Source organism: Melanotaenia boesemani, chromosome 10 (assembly GCF_017639745.1).
Source record: "Melanotaenia boesemani isolate fMelBoe1 chromosome 10, fMelBoe1.pri, whole genome shotgun sequence".
NCBI classification, from domain to species: Eukaryota; Metazoa; Chordata; class Actinopteri; order Atheriniformes; family Melanotaeniidae; genus Melanotaenia; species Melanotaenia boesemani.
In genome coordinates this window covers 18,071,758-18,093,545 of record NC_055691.1, presented here as the reverse complement: position 1 = coordinate 18,093,545, position 21,788 = coordinate 18,071,758, and the positions used below count along the sequence as shown (strand labels likewise).

At 38.2% G+C, this 21,788-nt stretch overlaps 1 protein-coding gene across 1 annotated transcript; it reads right to left on the bottom strand.

Annotated features, from left to right (window-relative positions):
• Window positions 1-452: 452 nt before the first annotated feature.
• Window positions 453-20,800, bottom strand: crabp1a (cellular retinoic acid binding protein 1a). The gene is made up of 4 exons (XM_041998172.1): window positions 20,478-20,800; window positions 17,848-18,026; window positions 5,344-5,457; window positions 453-808 (listed from the first exon to the last, which is right to left on the bottom strand). Exons 1-4 carry the CDS (start codon window positions 20,545-20,547, stop codon window positions 758-760), a joined length of 414 nt encoding a protein of 137 aa, XP_041854106.1. The 5' UTR covers window positions 20,548-20,800; the 3' UTR covers window positions 453-757.
• Window positions 20,801-21,788: the final 988 nt, after the last annotated feature.

Genomic DNA, 21,788 nt, shown 5'->3' with positions numbered 1-21,788 from the left:
CATGCATCTTTGTATTCATTTTACAATGAATAATTGTGTTAAAAGTATATGGCAGGGTGCCGTTTCTTAACAGTACCTCGCATGCTGAAAGCATAGCTACATGCTTTCAAAGGCAGAGGTAAATGTCAACATCACAGCTGGATGTGGACGCTGTGATCTGCTGCACACAAAACAACAACCAGCTGTGGAATAATAAAGCACTTCAGTGCCATGTTGCCTTTATCGAATCAGCAGGTTGTCACATACACTAGCCATCAAAGTCAGACTGTCAGACTGAGTGAAGCTACTCTTTATAATCACATAAAAAGATTGAAACCCCTAAACTTCCTCTGTCTAAAAACTAAAGAGTGACATTTAAACTTCAGTACATAAACATTCACATTTTTTACAGCAGTTCCTGGATTTTCAGATTTTTTTTGTACAATCTCATATAAACCAGAAAGAGTCTCAGATGCTGTTTGTTCCCTTTTTTTTATTTGTTTTTTAACATTTCCTTTAATCAAACATGAACACTTGATTGAAGTAAGTGATGAGTCATTCCTATATTAACAGCTGACCAGGGTTGCAGATATGGACACAGATATCCAGCTACTGCACTGCAGACACAAAGTTCACCACAAATAAACAAATTACAGAAATGTAGCTACTGTATATGGAGATTATTATGACTGATACTGAGAGATTACAGAAAGTACTTGGTAAATGGGTTAGTAAGTTAGCATGGCAGGCTTAAATGTGCTTCGTCAAGATGAATGTTTCATTCCCGGACGTAAATCCTCGTACACACTACGTCATCTGCCCCGAACGTCTGCAGGAAAGAAAAAGACATTTTTTGCATTTCAGTCATCAGATGGTTATTACTCGTTTATATTAAAGTTGTGACATATTTTGTTAGCAAACACTTCCAGCATGAAGCCTTTTTAGCACAAAATCCTTAAGGACATCTGACAGGTGCTGTGACAGTTTATAATTGTTTGGGACAATGAAAGCAATTTATAATCAACTTTAAATTGAAATTATCAGCAAAATCTGAAAGCAAAGTCTGTGTCTGAAATCTAATCTTATTGGTTGCTTATTCAGACACACCCGTTGAAGAGAAGCATCTTTCAGTTCCCGTAGGATGATGTAACAGAAAGAAATCTCCTCAAGACTGATCTATGCACAGGCTTCAGTCCACTCTTCAGATATGTAAATTCCTACTTCATTTGATGTTGGTAGCTCACAAAATAAAAGAGTCCACACCACTCTTTAAGTGTCTTCTGACTAAACCAATTACACAGCTCATGCAGATCTTATGGAAATGTGGCCCACTTACAGAGCAAACTGCCAGACACAATCAGACCATTGCTTTATGATAGCTAGACATTCTTTCAGTCTCAGACTGAAGCTCTGCACCTTTTTTTTTTTTTTTTTTTTTTTTTTTTTTAGCTGTCTTTCTTGGAGCTTTTTGGAAACACGGTTATGATTCAGTTTTTGTTTTGAGCCATCTTAGATTAATTAGAAATCAACAGGAGAAATAAAAGATGCAATGATTTCTTGAAAACTTGCACTCTTTAACAAATAACTTCTTTATTATAAGTTTTCAGTATTTCAGAACATACAACAAACAGCACAAGAACAAGTAAGGTGTTCAGAAATGTCAGGGCAGGGCAGGGAAAGCTGGGTTAATCAGTAGACTTCCAAGATATAGCTTTGTTGTGTTTGACTTGTGATAAGCAGTAGGTTATCATCAAAACTTGTACTCTTAAATTAAAGTTTAGTATGCTAGGCAAAAGCAGTTTCTACAATTATAGAAACAAATGTGAAAGGTATTATTTGTTTTTAAAACAACTCCCAACCACTTTTTAAGGTCCACCTCACTAGTACAGGGTTGGACCCCCTTCTGCCTTCAGGTTTCCCTTAATTCCCAATGGCAAAGATTCAGCAAGGTGTTGGAAACATTCCTCAGAGGTTTTGGTCTATATCGACATGATAGCATCATACTGTTGCTGCAGATTTGTCAGCTGCACAGCCATGATGAGAATCTCTTGGACGAGATGGTATTCTGCATAATGTCGCCTTTCTTTTATCTCCAACTAGTCTGTCCTGTCACGGAGGTTGCCTGTGGTTAGAGTCTCCCAGCTGTCCCTGAAGGCATCTTTCCTCCGGTGCGCTCCTGATTGCTGATGCGCTCCACCTGCGCTGCTTGCTTTATATACCAGTGCACAGCACCACTCCTTTGCCAGATCGTCTCGGTTTAACCCTGCACGCTTCCAGCCCTGAGTTCCTGTTTGCTAACCTGTTTCCTGATCTTCGACCCGTTTTTGGACCTGGTTAACCTGATTCTGCCTGCCCCCTGTCTGGTAACTCTGCTGTCTATTGTTTGGATCCTGCCTGTGCATTGACCCTTGGACTGTCTTTGGATTTGATTATTGGATTTGGATAACTGGATTGTTTGTTTGGATACTGGATACAGGACTTCGGACTTGGATCTGGATGTGGATGTGATCTTGGAGATTCCCCCTAACATTACCTGTCTATCTCCTCCCCAGAGGATTCAGTGGACCTCAGGGCTCTTAGGCCAAACTAACTGTTTTTCCCCTTCAGTTTTTGCCACCAGCCTAGTCTCACTCTTCACATCACCACAGCTCCAGTGGATCTCTCACCGCCCTCCCGGTACAGCGATTCCCCCTGCGTCCTTCCTCTCCTTGGCCGGCCAGTGGGTGACGTCTCCAGACCCGGATTTCCTGAGCAGTATTCAGTAATAAACCTGTTTTCTTACCCAACCCTCTGTCCTGATCTTTTTGTGGTCCAGCTTGCTGAACCGTTACACTGTCCATTCTCCTCTGACACCATCAAGGCCTTTTTATCCAGACAAAAGCTGCTCACTGGTTATTTTCTGTTTTTTGGACCATTTTCTGTAAACCCTAGAGATGGTTGTGTGTGAAAATCCCAGTAGATCAACAGTTTTTTTTTATATTTAAACTAGTCCCCTCTGCATAGACTAGTCCTTCTCCATAGAGTTGCTATGTGTTTAGTTGCTAACAAGGATCTGAAGTGACCACTGTTGATTGAATTGTCTAAGTAAACCTTTCCAGTAATTTCTTTTTAAAGAACATTCAAAGCTCTTCTTTGGATGTTGGCTGCTCTTTGTTCCTTTCTGAGTCAAAATGTGTCTCTTTAGGCATACCTCAGCTTTTTTTTATCCCTGTTTCCCTTCTTGAAAAATGGCTTCTTGACAGCACAAATGCTGTTTAATCATAATTTGGTCAGTGCAGTGAATGCTTATTGTGCTCATTATTTGAAACTTAAAATGTTTCTTCATCAGTGCATTCAATTCTCCACATTGTTTTGCAAGTTAGCTTTAAAATAAAAGTCATTTTCATAAGAATTTGTGTCTTTGGTACCAATGACTCAAGACTTTGTGTGAAGCTTAACTGGAAGTTTAGTTTTCTTTCTGGTAGAAATGTTCAAGCTCAACCAGATTGGATGGGTGGCATCAGTTTTTGCTTTGTAAACAGCAATCATATTGAATTTAACACCTAAATTTTTATAAAGGCTATATAGTTGTTATGTCTTGACATAAACAAATAAACTGATAAATTTGTTAGTTTGGTGTTGATGACACACAGTTACATTCCTACTAATGTTGCAATTAATTTATTAACAGCACAAAAGGTATAACTCACAGCTGAGTGTCAAAACAAAGGTTATTTTATTGTGCATTATAGTGTTAAGACCAAGCAACTAAAAGTTGACTGAATGTATTTGAAGAGAAGCCTAAAATACAAAATGTTAAAAAAAATTAAACAAACACTTTTTTTTCTATTAACTCTATAATATAAATCCAAATTCAAATGAGCTTATATTTTCCATGAAATGGTCAAATGTCAACATCTGATGTGTTTTTCATGTTTTACTGGAAATAGAATATGGGTTTATGATCATTGTAAATCATTGCATTTTGGTTTTATTTACATTTTACACATCACAACTTTTTTGTAATATTAAATCAGAAATAAAAAAAGACTTTCAGTTTAACTGAATGCAGTCATCCAAACTAAAACCAACCAAAAATGTCACATTTCTGCTTTGTCTTTCATTCTTACATGAGCACATTCAAGCTACCGTAGCACAAAACAAGGTCAGCTGTCTCAGGTGAATGGTAACTAAAATTTACCTGCTAGTATTGCCATGGCAACATACACAAGCTGCATACACAGGAGGTTAATCTCCTAGCGTATGCCTCTCTTTAGGCATTTTGTTTGTTTTTCAAACAGCACGGACAAAAATGGCTTTGTGTGTGATTAGAAATGCTCTGAACTTTTGAGCCACTGCGGTCAGTATGGAGGTTATTGTAGCGCTGAAAACTCTAGTGGTGGTGTGCTGGGAGAAGTGACATGAGAAGAGCTGAGAAACAAAGAGCCTTGGTTGATGTCACAGCTCAGCCAAATTGATCTGCATCAGTGCGTGAATGCTCCAGCTCCTCCAGGGCAGCCGGCCAGTGTCACCAGAGGGGCAGGCGCTGTACCGCATTCTGCTTTTATCACCCAAATACCACAGAGGAGTTCATATGCTCTGTCCTCTCAGACTGAACAAAGAGGAGCTTCAAATAAGATCCTGAAGCATCAACTGAGCACTAATTCTTCTTTTTTTTCTTCTTTTATTTTCATCTATACTTGCCTCTTGCTTGTAACATTAAGCTATTCAAACATCCTGTGATGACTTTTTTAAAATCATCTAAACCTTCTATAACGTTGTTTCAAGCATTTGCCTTGTAGATATTCACCCTATAAAAACTTGAAAAACAGCAGAGCAGAGCGTGGGAGTGCTGAAAGTAGAGACAAGTAAGCTGTTGAGTCCCTGAGAACTGTTTGTCTGGTGCCTTAGCTCCCCTGCACATAGTTTGAGGGGCTTTAAACTCATCGACTCCTGCACATATTAATCTGTCTAAATGCAGGGGGTATCGCTGCAATGTCAGAGTAGCAACTCTTCTTGTTCTCCTTTCACATGTCTCCACAGGGTGGATGAAAGCTCAGCCTCTCTCATTTCCTTTACGGTTGAATCTCCAGGGTGACTTCACACACTCCCTGACTCCTTTCATTAACCATTTCTCAAACAGAGTGTACTACCGGCTTGAAAATCCCATTTTAATGCATCTGATGTCTTCCTTGTCTCCGGGAGAACATGCAACAGAACGGATAAGAACTTATTCTCTGTGTATTCAGGGTTAGTATGTTTAACTGCATTTTTAGCTTTAATTTTAGTCTTTTTGTGTTTATAATTTCTCCTTGTCTTCATTTTCAGAGTGATAATCTATCATGCAGCTCTTAGCAAGATGATGACCCATTGCTGTACACTCACCAGTATGAGCTCATCCCCGTTCAGCTCTCGGGTCCAGTAGGTTATGGGGCCATCACCGTCCACCAGAGTCTGCTGACAGTGAATCTTGTTTTCTGTCTCCCAGGTGGCAAGACTCTGCAGGGAGAGGGACAACAAATTGGAAAGGGCAAAATGTGTTATTTCTTCAGTAACACTTATCATACTGTATCACTGGGCTAACCACTCTGGCTAAGTCCAGCCATGTCAGGATTAGCAATAAAGTCTCTTCCCTAATGGTCTTATTGATCAATCTGTTTGGAATTTTATTAACAAATATCAGCTTTATGTTGTTGCACCTCTAAAAACAGCTACCTCACTGATATGTAGTCAAAACTGTACATGTAACCACACTCTTGGAGGATATATCTACATGAAGGTAAGAGTTTAAATGGTTACAACCCAGCAAAACACTTTGCTCATAGCCAGTTATTGTGCAGAAATGCATTCATGTGGTTTTGCAGCTATGTTGTGCATGAAGTGAAGGCACCAGAGGACAAGATGGAAAATGTGGACTTGTATCCCAACATCAGTGCCCAGCTCCTTCTGTGTTTGTGGTTTCGTGGTAGCCTACCCCTGCAGCTAAGTTTGAACATAAAAAAAAAATAAAAATCCTCTCCAGAAATGTGGAGACTTTTGCAACATTAGCACAATAACACCAAATGTTGTGGAGTGAGAATAAAGCCACTAAATGTGTACTGTTTTTGTCTCTATAAGCCGTATATTCAACTTAGAAAAAAAAACCCTCTAACCTAATTCATGATATCGTAACTGAGCAAGTTGAACCCTGAGGAAAAAAATAAATCCTCTTAGCCCTTTCTGTGGTCAGTAATACACTTCAATAATATTTCAAATGAACTCAACAGCATTAGTCAGACTTGGAAGTCAGGACTAGTTTCCCCTGAAATAACTCAAACTGCTCATGATAGAATAAATTCCTTAACGATCAAGACCAAACCTTCCACTTCTGGACAACAATCTGTATCAATATTTTTCTGTGACAAGTAATTTACTTCCTGCTCCCCTGTTGCACCTAGTTTATTTCCTGACTACCACACTCATACCTCCTTTGTAATTCTCTGTATAAATACTCTTTGGATTCTTTTGCTTTGTCATCAGATCCTACTGTCACGAGGCAACAAGTAGGCAAATGCAGGGTGACAAGGATGGAAGAAGGTAGACATGGGAATTAAGATTATTCAATCAAACTAAAAGTACTACAAAGGCAGAATAATTAAGAACAAGAACCTAAACGAAACATCAAAAACAACTACAGGAAAAACTGACACTAACACTAAAAACACAAGGACATCTGGGACAGGATAGACTAGGATCTGGCAATGAAAAAAGAAACCAAGAAGCAGGTGGAGTTAATTGCAAATGAGAAACAAGTGCTGTAATCAGGGAAAAGAAACCAGGTGTAACAAAGGAAAAAGAGATGGAAAACAAATCAGAATTCATCATTCATCTGCGTAGGATCCAAAAGTCTGAAGAGAAAGGAAATAAAGGTTTTACTGATTAAAACTCAGGATAAAAATCTTGTATATAAAAACACAAACACTTTTTATGACATTAAGGTCATTAAGGAGGGTTTCTAAACACAGTGAACTGTCAGAATGCTAACATCAGATGTGTGCCCACCTACAATTGGATGACCACAGGACACAAAGACGTGAGGATGTTATGTTAAATCAGTTTGCTTCCACACATACACTGTGAAACAAAAATGAAGTCGACCACAGGTGAGAAGAACAGCTCATCAGCTAAGCAAAGCTAAGCTAACTAGCTAACTGTGTCCTGTTAGCTGAACTTTAGCCAAAGGATTCAAGGTTCATTGCTCCTTTTTATTTATCTTTATCTATCCATTTATGAACATTTTTGACATGACAGAGTAACAAAACATTCTGTTAAACATCTTTTAACATTGGAGAGGTTGACATAAATTGACCTCGACATAGGAGGGGCTATCGCGGTATAAATTATAACACAAATATATAAAACATTTGTGTTGTCTGTGCTATTTAATTTGTAGAGCATACACTCATATGAGGCCATTTTAAACATCAGGTTGACCCATTCCTTAACTTGTGGGGTTTTTGGAGTTTTCCAGTGCTTAAGAATAACCCTGGCTGCTACAGAGATCCCAACTATAATAATGGAAAACTTCCCTTTTTTGATACATGAGACATCTGTCCTCTATCACCAAGCAAACAGAGTCTTGGACAGAGTGGTACTGTTTCACCCAACCAATCACTCAGGATTCGTACAATAATCAACCACAGGGGTCTTATGACTGGACATTCCCACAGACCATATATCAGTGTACCTGCATCCTTTTGACATTTCCAGCACATAGAGTCACTTTTAAGATCCATTCTATTCAGTCTCACCAGTGTCCAGTAATATCTCTGCATAATTTTGTACTGTGTAAATTTACCTTTACATTCCCTTATGTATTTTCCAGTCTATGAAACAGTTTTCATCCATTCCTCATCGCCGAACACGTACCCAATGTCCTTTTCCCACAAAGCCTTTAAATTTTTACAGTCACTGCTGAGGGCGTAGCTGATTGTTCTGTAAAAAGTGGAAGAGCGATGATGATGAGGTGGCCTTATCTATCCATTTGGATTTTAATTACCAAAAGATTTTCCCAAAACATCACAGTATCACCAATTAGGCTTCTCACTAATCTTCACATTTTCTTCACTTTTTGGCATCCAGTTATGTTGTCCCAAAAGGTATTTCATCTCTATATAGCAAACAATTATCTTTCTTCTTAAATATATTTTATTTAAATCAATTATATCTCTCCAAATGATTAAAGCTAGCTGCCATAATGGATTCACTGTTAGCATTTTAAGTGCCATCAGCAGTAAAAGGGCAATATAAAATCTAATCTATTATTATTATTATTATTATTATTATTATTATTATTATATGTAAAATTCTGTATTTATGTAGTAGCTTCTGGCATGATAGCACATTTTTAATGCTACTTGCAGACAGTTTGTTTCATAGTTTGTTGTATTTTCTATTCAAAAGAACAGCTGCTCATTTTTGAATGAGGCAGCAGCCTCTGTCCCTGCAGGCAAATGTTACTCAGCACATCAAAAGGTAAGAGACTCTGCAAGCTGCCATCATCATTATCATTTTGCCAAGCTAGAAAACTCTCTCTAAAGTTCTCTCACTGATTCTCCTTCTTTGTTTTGCTCTCATGAAGCCAGAACCCCTACAGTCAATTAGCTACAGCTTCATTTTAGCAGTAGTATTTATCTCAGTCTCATGCTTAGATAGATTTTCTCTGTCACAAATTCTCCCACAGGTTTTTATCATCCAAGGAGTTTATATTCACACATCTGATGGTGAGAAATCCGTCCTGTTTCCATAGGATTTGTTTAATTTTTTTTTTTTTTTTTTAGTCTTTTTATCCCCTTACATATCAGAGTTACTCTCCAGCTTTGGCTCAATCTCTTATCGCTCATCAGACACAAACACTGTGTCAAGATGTTTGGGTGGATCTAATTTCCTCTTTTACTTAAAGTTTTTGTGTGACTTCAAAGACCAAATAACAGTCTGTTTAGGACTAATCTCTACTCCTCCAATCTCATTGTCTATTTAACATCAGTGTTTGTTCATCAATCTCTGGTGAATGCTGCATTGTGAGGCACTAATCCTACTGATAGACATAAATAAAAAAGTTAACCTCTTGATAGAGGAGGGTACAAATTACTCAGGGTCTATTGACACTGACAATGACACAGCAATACTTAAGGAAGTCCAAATCAACCAGGGCTTGTGTTTTTTAATAGTCTGAAATCAATAATGTCCTGCGTGAAAACTATGGCTGATTTCATCACTTTTTCAAAGTGAAACTAGATCTAAGAAATAAGACAACTTGGTCAGAGAAAGGAAATTGCATTGACTTCTAAAAAAACATCCAACTTTGAGGCAAATGTCCCAGCAATGATATACCTGCTTAATATCATACTTGTTTCTTTACTGTAGTCCCACTAGGTAAGACAGTGAAGTTACTCTTATTTTTTAAAACATTTAGTGACATGTATTGGCAAAGATGCTGATTGCAATCAAATTTTTACTTGTTCAAAGATCAATGCAATGTCAGAAATTAAACTTTCAATTAAAAGTGACAAAAATGATAAAAAAGACAACCAAACAAAATAATAGAGCAGCGAATTGCTGACTTTTAGAGATGCAAGTTTCTGTGATCAAAGTGCTTTAACCGTCAGTTTTTCTGTGTAGATATCAAAGTAAATATGTGGTAACCTGAAAACTTGTTAAATTTTTTTTTCCAGTATAAATAATTAAGCACACATAAATCTGATCATAACCCAATATGGTGGTGTTAGCATGTTTCAGAATTAGTCCAGAAGAACCTGATCTTAATTAACATGCTGATTGTTGCAGACCTGTGCCCATCGCTCCGTGCTAAGTGGTACACTGTGTAACACAAACAAAATTATAACTGAATCTCAGCCACACATTTCTGAAAATACATCTTACCTTTATCCATTTATCACAAACTACAAAGCAGTCAAACCCCACCAAAACATTTTATTTAAATTAGTCACCACAACCAGTTGCAATGATTACCAGTACATTTTTTTTGTTTTCTTTTCTTTTATTGAGTATCTATATCTGTGCTATCCACATGCTTGTACTCTGTGCACCTCCATGTGAAGCTCCATAGCCAAAAGTCTGTCTCTATGGCAACCAGTTGGGCTAATCTAAGTATTTTACCTAGCTGAATTGTAATCTGGACATTGACGCTAACGTGTTAAGATGATTTTTTTGCAGCAAAGCAGATGCTGCCTTTAGCCTCAGCTGCACAGCATACATACAAGCAAGCAAAAATCCTGTTTGTCTGAAATATATTTCCACCTTATAGCACACAGCCTCTTCCATCACATCCATCATGACTTCCACTCTGCACTAAAAACTGTCTGCTGTCTTTTTTTCATCACCTCAGGGACTGACAGGAGACACCTTATCACTTCCCCCTCTTGGAAGTGAGAAGACACTGTCTGGTCCCACTGCACTCACACAGACTGAGCAAAGCTTTTTAACCTTGTGGCAGTGTTAATAAGCCCTTTTGCTCCTTGCCAGCCACAGATCAGCGTGTAATCCTTTTAACCATGGGTGCAGCTGGACTCGGCTAAAATCCACTTTGGTCTCCTCTGCCAACCTGCTCCACCTGAGTGTTTGCCAGCATCCCGCTAGCCCCCACCCCTCACCCTGCAAGTGCATGTACTAGTGTCAGTGGGTGCTGCCTCCTGTGTGTTCACCTCCAGTCTGGTGTATTATTTCCACACGAGTGCAATCAACACTACCTTGATTTCTTTTTTTTTTTTTTTTTTTTTTGACTGTATCAGTCAGGTAAATTCAGCTATGGAAAAATTCACAACAATATAGAAAATGTAGCCAGAATTTAACAGACTAAAATCAAATCATAGTTGCAGTGCTCGTCATACTTACATGATATATGTTACATCTATAACATTTGATTGTAGTGACCAAAAAATAAACCCTCACCAAAAATGTGAAAATCTCCTCTAAACCTTCAGGGATCACAACTCCAACCCTCCCAACCAACATAGATCAAATAAAGAAAGCCTCCTAAAATGTAACTTAAAACTTGTTTCCAGCTGCACACATAAAATATTTTTCAATCCCTGCCTTTTTTCACAGTTCCCCATGTCACTTGTTTAATTGGTGGCAGGACTCAAAAACACATTTTTTGCCCTAGAAACTTGGGCTCATGGTCCATATGAAACCATTAGCTTCAACTTTGATATTCTTTTCTTTTTCAACATTAAATTTGGACTGAAGTCTGTGAATCAACCAACCCATGTAGGCTCCTGCTTAAGTCTTTTGAAATGATAAATGTTTGTTATCCAGAGGAGATAAGCTTGAATTTTGCTCCTAAAAGAGTAGAAATTTAAAATTTGTCCCAGATAATGAAAACGAAGAGCTGAAGATCAGTAAGTACGAAGCACACAGTGGGAGTGAGGTTGGGTTTTCTGGTATGAATAACAAAATGTCACTGTCCTTTACTGCTGATTGCTGCTGCATTGATTTTTAAAATATTACATACTGGATACAAAGGCCTTCAACTTTCTCCATTTGGATAAAAACTGAAAGCCCTTTAAATCCCCCCAAAAAAACGAGAGATGAGAAATGTTTTTTGGCAGCTTAGCTTGTTAGTAAGAGACTTCACTTCATGAGGAGCGGTCTCGCCCTGACCAGCACCCAGCATGCCCCAGGGCTCAGACAGAAGGAGCCTCACTGTCTCCTGGGATCTGAAATAAATCAAGTCTGCTTTCCCTGACTGGACTAGTTCAAACCAAAAAAATTAATAAATACATTGTGGAGATAATGAATTTGTATCAGATCTGTTGTGTGAAATATTAAGTTCAACTTAATTCATTTGTATAAATGATACCCACATAAACGGGTGGTTTACGGAGAAATTCATTTATTCAGTATCTCAATCACTGAATGATCTTAATGTACAGCATGCAGTGACACATTTCCTTTAAATCAATGTGCAATATTTCCTCTTCACCAACTGCATTCTGTTGCTTGGCACTTTTTCAGCAGGGTAATAAAATGTTTCTCTTATTTGAATGTTTTAGAGTCAAACCATATGACTGTCAACCCACTGAGGAGTAAAACAGGATGTTTGTGTGGTTGGAACGTCGGTCCACAAACTGTGAGACATTAAGTCTCTTGTTTAAAGCTGCTGAACGAACGTTCACCCTCCAGTTAAAAGATGGTTATTATTTGTGACTCTTGGTTGCAATACAAAATTAACATTAAATTAAACTATGTAACAGTGGGGAGAGTCTATAATACAATGGCTAACAGGATTACAGAAACATCTAATCAATTAGCAGATAAAGTTCTAAATAGTGTAACAACAAAAACTTGTTGCAGTGTTTTATTTGTTTTTGGTGATTATGCTCTTTTTTTTTGCTGTTTTATATCAATACAAAGAAAAATGGCCTACAATATAATTTACTTTTAGTGAAATAATCAAAACCTGATATTAATTTGAAATGAACAAAAAAGTCTTACTAAGCTTCCTAAGATTCTCAGTGGGTTCAGGTCTGGACTCTGTGGTGCTATTCATGTATGAAAATGATGTCTCCTGCTCCCTGAACCACTCTTTCACAATATGAGCCTGATGACCCCTGGCACTGTCATCTTAGAATATGCCTGTGCCATCAGGAAAGAAAAAATCCATTGATGGAATAACCTGTTCATTCAGTTTATTCTGACTTCATTATTTGGACACATAATGTTGCTGAACCTATTCCTTAACCCCTTCAGCAACTCTGGATCATAGCACTGCCCCCACAGACTTGTACAATAGGTACTAGGCATGATGGGTGCATCACTTCATCTGCCTCTCTTCTTACCCTGATGCTCCCATAACTCTGGAACAGGGTAAATCGGGAGTCATCAGACACCAAGACCTTTTTCCATTGTTCCAGAGTCCACTTTTTATGCTCTCTAGCAAATTGAAGCCTTTTTTTCCTGATTAGCCTCCTCGATAAGTGGTTTTGTTATGGCTACACGGCCGCCCAGTTCCAATTCCTTGAGTTCCCTTATATTGTGCCTGTAGAAATGCTCTTACTATCGCTGTTAAGCATAGCCCCGAGTTCTACCAATGTGTTTTTTTATGATTTAATTTCACCAAACATTTACTTGAAAGCTGACCACAATCTTTTAAGATTTTTTCTAACCATATTTCTTTATAGATGTTGTTTCCCTACTATCCTTCCAGTTTTTAATAATATGTTAGGTAGTTCTGAAGCAGATAGACATATTTTTCCACAACCACAGGATGTATCTATCCACATGGTTGTTTTTACGAAATGAGAAGCTACTCACTAGATTAGGTAGGGTTCAATAATTTGTTACCCCCCTCAATGACAGAGGCTGTTATCACTGTTGACCTGAAGAATGGTAAAGATCCAGTAATTGTAAAAGTTACAGGCCTATCTCACTCCTCAAAACAAACATTAGTTTATTTGTCTAAGCTTCTTTCTAATAGACTTAATAAAGTTATTATGTCCTTGATTTATTCTGATAAGATAGGCTTTCTCCCCAAGCATAGCTATGTTGACAATATCAGATGTTTAATTAATATTGTGTTAGTTACCCATAATTGCACCTCCCCTGGCTTAAACTAATGGCTTGGTTTCATGGGTTTGGGTTGGGCAGATGTAATCTCCTCTGGTCTCTTTGCACTTGCCCTTGAACCACTGGTAACTGATATTCTGCATTCTGCATTCTCAGGAATGCAGCTTGGTCAATCATCTTGTTATATGCCGATGATATCCTTGTTTTTGTTGAGCCTGAGCACTCTCTATCAACTTTATTTAAAATTATGGACACATTTCATCTCACATTTCAGTCTATAAAGTTAATTATAGTTAACTTTATAGACTGAAATGTTAGTTAGGTGGTTGAGGTGGAAGACTGAGTTAAGTCTTCCTCAGAGACCGCTCTGTGGCGTAGGTGCTTTGTGAATCTCGTTTTCCATCTGAGCTGCTGTCTGTCAATCATTTCTGCTTGTCTATCCTGACCCGAACACTCTTTACTCCCTGATCACCCCACACCTCCCACCCCAACCCTTGACTTCCAGGAATTTTTCAAATTTGGCAGTGGATGGATTTACGCAACAAGTAGGGGGTGTAGTTTCACTTTAAATACCTTGGTGTTACTTTCCCACCTAGATTAGAAAACTTGGTCAAGGCTAATTTTGAATCCCTGCTGAATTTGAAGCAAACATTAAAATAGTTGTTGTGGGGGAAAGCCAATGTTCTTAAATTACCTGTGCTCCCAAATTTAATGATATTCTCCAGGCGCTTCCAGTCAAAATCCTATTTAAATATTTCAAACATTTTGAGAGCTTTGCAACAGATTCCTCTGGAACGGCAAGGGTCCCAGACTTTAGCTATATAAACTACAGAGGCCTGTAGACAAGCATGGGCTTGAGATCCAAAATTTACTGTCATATTATTATTCCTCCAGCCTCAGACACCTTGTTCACTAGATCTCCCCCCAGAGCGTTCCCTTTGAAGGCTCAGGATTGAAATCACACTATGTTTGTTTTTTTTTTTGTTTTGTTTTGTTTTTTTGTTTTTTTTTTCATCATCGACAATGAGACATTTATCTTGGAAGTGGAAAATAACAAGATTCTCCAATTCTCCTGTGATTTTGTGATCTTGCATTTCAAGCGCTTTGCACCTGACATGCTCCCGGTGTGGATTGACGTGCCATGGAGGTCAGAACAAAACCGTGGCACACACGCACCAAGTGGAAATTGAGGGAAGGGACAACCTGACTGCTGGAGGTGTGGTAGAGACATAGGTTCACTTCTGCACATGTTATGGTCTTGCCCTACAAGAATTTAGCAGTGAAGTCAGCAGTGTAAATTAATCCTGAAAGCAGTCATTTTATTCTGCCCAAGTCTTTTTGTTTTGGGTGATCCTCTTCCCTTAAAAGCTCTTCCTGTAGCATGGGTGAACTGGCTTCAAACAATGCTCATGTTGGGGAAAAAGATCACTGTAAAAAATTTAAGTCATTTACTCTGTCAGAATATGGTCCTCTGAGCTGGGTACCATACCGGTCCATGAAGTCCACACGATTTTAGACTTATTAATCAGGTGGGAAGATGTCAAGCTAAGTGGAAAATTTTCCTTTCTTTCATTGGTAAACCTGACACTTATTGGTTGTAGTTACATGGAAAATTTAATATTGATACATATAAATTAATTTCTCTGAAACATCCATCAGGATATATCACAAGTCCACTTTTTTTTCTTCTTTTTTCTCCATGTACCATGTTCAGTTTTTGTAAGTTTTGTTTTCCACTGTCCTGAATTTAGCTATTATTAATATTCTGTTGTCTTCTACGTACTGTTGGTTTATATAAAATAATAAAAATTCTAATCATTAAGCTAATGCAAGTTTGCACATGTCACAATTATAAGGGAATATTTTCTCTAAAACATAATTAATGTAATACCTAAACCTACATTTTTAGAAAAGTTTGAGGAGCAATTTTCAACTCCCCATCTTTGTCAGTTATGTAACTTTTATCTGCTGCACTGCATCATGCTGCATAATACAGGTTGGAGGATATATTACATATACACAACCTCCCCAGGGCATTGAATGCACCTATGGGTGAAATCTGCACATGTTATCATTAAAGATCAAATCCTGACCAGCTGCAGGGAAACGCCAACTCCTTCACAGGCAGACTTACACAACACATCCAACATTATCAGGCCCAGCAATCAGTCTGCCTCTTCCACTTAATCTGGCTGTACAGCCTCCAAATGATGTAAATGTCTTAGTGGTAAGATCATATTAGACGTTTTTAAGAAATCAGCTTATTATTGTTGCATTGAACAAAACAGATTCATTATGTCAGACTTTGTATACATTTTTGACACGTTATACTTTAAAAATAAGTATTTATAACACATGAACTAACTGGTATTTGAGTGGAAATTAGGACAAGAAAAACTAATAGATCTAAAACTGATGATTCTTTGATGTTTCTCCTAAAATATAACTTATTATATGTAGCTGTGTAGGCACTTATTCTGTATGAGGATGAGCACATCCCTCCATCCCCTTCAGGACTGAAACAGTTCAGAGAAAAACTCATCCAACTTAAGCTGCCCATAATCCTCCATTCAGACGTGAAGATGATGCCAATTGATGCAACTTCAAGGACTTATTCATCTTTTTTTTTTTACCAACCCCTCAGGAACAATAGCAGAGACTGAGCCCAGAGGACTTTAAATTTACATAGAGATCAATGACATCAGTCTAAATGACATTTATAGGTTAAAACATTCACTGCATTGAATAAAATGCACATATTTATACTACAACTCTGCTATTAAGCAGATATTATGATGCTGAGTTACAAAAAATGTGTGGAACTTGGAAAGAGAAAAGGTCTTCACACATGTACAGACTAATTTTTGTCATATAAAAGGTAAATCACAACTACTACAACTCATTTATCTTGTTTCTCCTCTGGAAACAAGTATTTTGTTATTTGTTTACAGGTAAATGTGAACAGATTTTAATTCTCATACAGCATTTTGCAAGTGGTGATTATATTATAAACACACCTCAAACGTATATACCTTAATTAAACTCATAACAAACCCCAAATCTTAATCCAAAAGTTTGTTTTTATCCATCTTTAAAAGTCCTCACATAAGAGATTAGTGCCTGCAGTGTTGTTGTGTTCCCACTATCCCATAAATAGAGCTGATTCTGACAAACAAATGATTGTAACATAACCCATGTGCAGTTAGCTTCGCAGGCATGCAGCAGTCAGACTGTTTCATGTTTGACTAATGTGAAATGGGCTGTACTGAACATGTAGGAAAGTTAAATGAGGGTGAGAAGAGTGAAACAGGAGAAGACTAATGTGTGCTATTCACTGGGGTGAAATGTTCACTTAGCTGTGGATTAGTTTGTGGAAGGATTACTGAGCGGTCTACTGGGAACAGGTCCAGGGGCTGAAGCGGGTCGAGGAGAGAGAGGGAAATAGTGGAGGAGTCTCTGTTCCAAGACACTATCAACTTTTCTTATTAAAAAGTAGATCAAATGACCACCAAGGTACTAATCAGAACAAAAAGATGGCAGCAAAGAGATACAACATGATTAATATGTGACACAAAACAACTATGACTTGCAAAAATGATGCAACCCTGTTTTGTGTTTTTCCCATTTTGTTGCCTGGAATTAGAGTGGATCTTTGTGGGTTATGTATCATTTGATCAACACAACATACCTTGGATTGTGCAATATATTTTAATGTGAAACAAAAGATGAATAAAAGATAAGAAAAGAGAGAACTCTAGATAGTGTAAAAGTACTCTTGTCCCCAAAATTAATCAATTATATAGCCCCATTTTACAAGAATGTCAGCTCAAGCTGTCTTTGGGTGTGCCTCTATAAGTTTGGCACATCTAACTGTTGGGACCGTTGTCCATTACTCAAGACAAAACTGCCCCAACTCCTTCATGCTTTCTGCTGGTTTACAGCAATATATTATTTTGAATAAATATTATTAATAATTAAAGACTCACAATCAAATCTCAGCTGGAAAAAGGTCTTTTAAATGTGCTTAATTTGAGTGTTTCTGAAGCAGTTGCATAGTCTCTCTGTATTATTGAAGGTCAAACCTTGTTCCTGCCTTAAATCCTCAGATGACATAAACAGATTTTTCTTAATGTCTGTGCATTTAGGTCATTCTGTGATTTCTTTTACTCTGACTAATTTCAAAGGGCCTGCCAATCAAAATACATCCTTCATAGCATGATGCTGCCACCACTGTGCTTCATTGTGGGGATGCGGTTCTCAGGACAATGATGTGTTGGGTTTTATTCATTTGTATTCCCCCCTGAGCTCTTCCTGTGTCTCTACCTTGCACTTTCGTCCATCCACCGTCTCCTCGTCAAACTCTTCACCAATGTGGAAGTTGATCTCGGTGGTGCGCACACTGGTGGACGTTTTGATGTAGAACTGCTCACCATCCTGACGGATCTCCACTTGAGGGTTGGAGGCCGCAGCCACAGCCACCTTCCTCAGCATGGCGTTCACGCCTGAACAGACAATCCAAACCAAGTTAACGTGGACAGGGCTTATGTTTGCTAAAGAAGGAGCCTTTGTTTTGTTTGTTTCTTCAGAGATTGCTTAATACCATCTGTAATCACAATAGATAGATGTGGAAGAATAAAAAAAAAAACAGGTTAAGGGAGTCAAGAAAAATGTAATGAAAAAATGAAAATCTGTAGCTCATGTTTGGGAAAATATTTTTTTCCTTATTTTCTAACTGAATCAAATTAATATCTAAACGGAACCAAGAGAGACATAAATCCACACAAAACACATAAAAAGAGAGATGATGTTTCTGTCATTTGTTCTCTTGGTGCTAATGTTTGCAGCAAAAGTGCCTCCAGTGCACACCCCACCCAGATTTCCACCTCTCTGGGGTCTCATGCCATCCTCAATCAGCTCAGAACCAAATACATAGAAAGACTTGCAGGCTGCATGTCTCTTTGCATTGACTTGTGCATGCTGAAGCTACTGCACAAGCTTTAAACAAGAATGACAGAAATGTGTTTATTTCAGAGAAATGACACAATAAATGCTCTGTGGTCCTGACAGAAACCTCAACTATTTCTCAAACTGGAAGAAATCTGTGGAATTTTTGGCACAGAGGTCAGTGCGAGGGATTATTTAGCCATGTAGGAAAAGCTCCAAACTCTAGAAGATGTCAGGGCAGTTTACCACTGACTTTTCTTTTTTGTCTTATGGTAAGATAGCAATCCTAAAAGGTGCACAACCTGTGTTTCTGACAAGTGTTCTGTATGCCTGGTTTGATACTCCAAGGCCATCTGTCCTTATGTCCTGCCAAAGTCCTGGATCTTTGATTTTTTTTTTTTACTTCCCTCTTTTACCAACAAGCTAAATAAGTCAGCTTATAGAAAACAAATAAAGATTCAAATAATATTAGATTATTAATTGTACCTAGTTTAACTGAAAAAAGAAAATCAGCTCTGATTAGCTTTGAGAGATCATTTGAAAACCACTGTGGTCTTCACTGGTTAACACCCAAGATTTGAAACAAATGAATGTGACATCTCACTGGACCCCACCCATGATCTGAGGGATCACGCCATGTGTTTTTTATAACATTAAATATGCATGTGCATCTCTTAGCCAAATAGCCTGTCCTCATTTCCAAAGAAATAACATTTTATTCAGTTTTTTTATTTGTGCTTATGATTTATATGTTGGGCAACATAGATGGGATGAACTTCTGTTTACAGACTATGTTTGACAAACAGCCTCCATAACGGAGCAGGGGATCTAAAAGCCGAGGACAAGTCCAGTCAGTGGAGATGATAGTGAAACATCACAGATCAAGAGTCTAAATTGACTTTCAGAACATTATTTGAACACTAAAGTTCTTCATGCTTAAATTTTTATCACTACTCAGGCAAGCATTGGACAACCAAATATTTAGACTCTGCAGTAAAATTGTCCCTGAGGTGTGCTGCCACTTCTTGGATGCAACAATCCCCTCTTCCTATAAGGCAACCTTTGAATCAACAGATAATTAGAAAGATGTTGATGGAAAGTGGCGGCTCTGCAGCACTGGAATCCACATTAGTTGCCCATCATGGCTCTGTCTTTGGTAGGGTCCTTATGTAAGCTGTAACCAGTGATCTTCTGCTCACGCAGATGTTTTAATATGCTGGACATGGTGCTGAACAAGAAGGAAATCAGATCAGAGGAACTGTTGCCTTGTGGAGCTCAACTTTTCACTCTGATAGTCTTGAAATGTCCGTGGCATGCCACATTCATCATTCACAAACAATTTAAGCTTCACTAGTTAAATGATACAGAATTCAGTGTAAGTGGGCCATGTTTTGGTAAAATTGGAACTATCATTGTCTAAAAAGTTCAGATTGTAATCCTTTTTCTTGTCAACAGCTCCTGGAGAGCTTCACAGTTGGACCTCTTTCTGCAGATTTCCACATTATTCTAAAGACACCCAGTCTTTTGCAGTGTCTCTGTTTGTTTCAGCAGTCCTGGTGTGACGAAATTTTCAACACAATTGAGTGACCCAGTTAAACTGGTCTAAATCTAAACCATCACAATCATCTGTGAAGACTAAGAAGGCTGACAAAGGATGGGAAAAAAAATGCTGGAGACATGAGAACAACACTGGGCTCCACAGACCTCCCCTGGCATTAAATGCATGCCCTACTTAAATGCTAACATGAATAATGTGTATACCCCCCTTCCTCCTTCCCTTCATAAAACAATACCATGTCTGTTTAGGCTGGAATTTAGCATTAGTTGTTTCTTATGTCCTGTGAAGCCAAGGGATTTCCACTCTGCAGCATCTCTCTCTTCTGTTCCCAGAGCTTCTCAGAACAATATGATGTTGTGGTGAGTCAATGTATGCCATTTTCAAAGCACAAGGAAAAAATAGCCTTTTTTTAATTGCACATGATGCAGCTAAAAGAGAGGAGAGAGCTTACCAAGGGCTTTGAGAAGTTCATCAAAATTCTCACTCCTCTTCATCTTCCAGTTGCCGGCAAAGTTGGGCATGTCTGCTGAGGCTGAGTGCTGCAGAAGGAACCTGTTCCACGCTCTGATGTCTCTGACTCTTATCACCTTCCTCCTCCTTCACTGTGATCCTGTCTCCTCTGCTCTGAGATCAGCCTTCTGTTCACACGGTACACCCAAGTGAGTCTTTTATTATTATTATGATTTTATTCACACAGATGATCAGTCACACACTCACAGACACTCTCTGCTGCTTCTCAGTCTGTATGACTCTGCATGCACTGGCTGCAATCTTTCCTGTAGCTCCTTTATAGCTGCTGTCTCTAATGGGAGGCAGAGGAGGTCCCTCCTCCCTGAAAGCTCTGTCCCATTAATACAGCAGAACCAGACTGACATGTCTGCTCTCCCAGGAGATGAGAAAGACTAAATTCAATCTTTTAAAGTGTATTTTTAGTGTTGGTTAATGCTTTCAATGTGAGGCTGGCTCATCATTGACATATTTTGACAGCCTTTTTTTTATATTAAGAGGTACTAAAGGGATGTCCTAAATATCTCAAATATCTTTAACTCAGTATCATCTACTCATGTGGATTTTCTTTGCTTTTGTCTGTACTGCTGATTAAATAAGGACAAGTTTTTCACAGTAAAACTAGCCTAAAACCAAGGGCAAACTACGAACAATGATCAAAGCGATGGTTTATCGCACCAGTCCGGCTTCATCGGTATGCTTTCCCCTTCATCCCTTTGAGGCTTCAAGCACATATTATGTGTTTATTATGCATTGTGCTACACCGCATTTATTATGCGGCAGTTCATAGTTTGTTAGCTCTTTCTGCATAAATTTGATGTAACTATTCATGAAATGTTCATACAGTTCCTTCAAGCTAGTGATGGGAAATAGAGTTCAACAAATTGGGCAAAACATATGATCCATTGAGGAATCCCATTTTATGTAATTGTTTTTGACTAAATTAAGTTTCATTGCTGTTTAATTAGAAGATGATGTTTAATGGAGGACAATGAGGTGTTTGGAACAACACGTTTTATTTAAAGAGCTTGGATCAATCAAAGTCTGACGAGTGGAAGTCCACAAACAGCTGAGTTCTGTTGACCTCAGAAAAATAATAATTCATACTTGTCAAGCTGGGGAAAGGTTTAATAAACATACAAGGAGTGTGTATAGTCTGGAAAGGTGGTACACAAATCAAAGAAATTTAAGCGTGAAAGTTTTAGTCCATGGTGGCGGTAGTGTCATTATTTAGGCTTGTTGTGTTACATCTTAG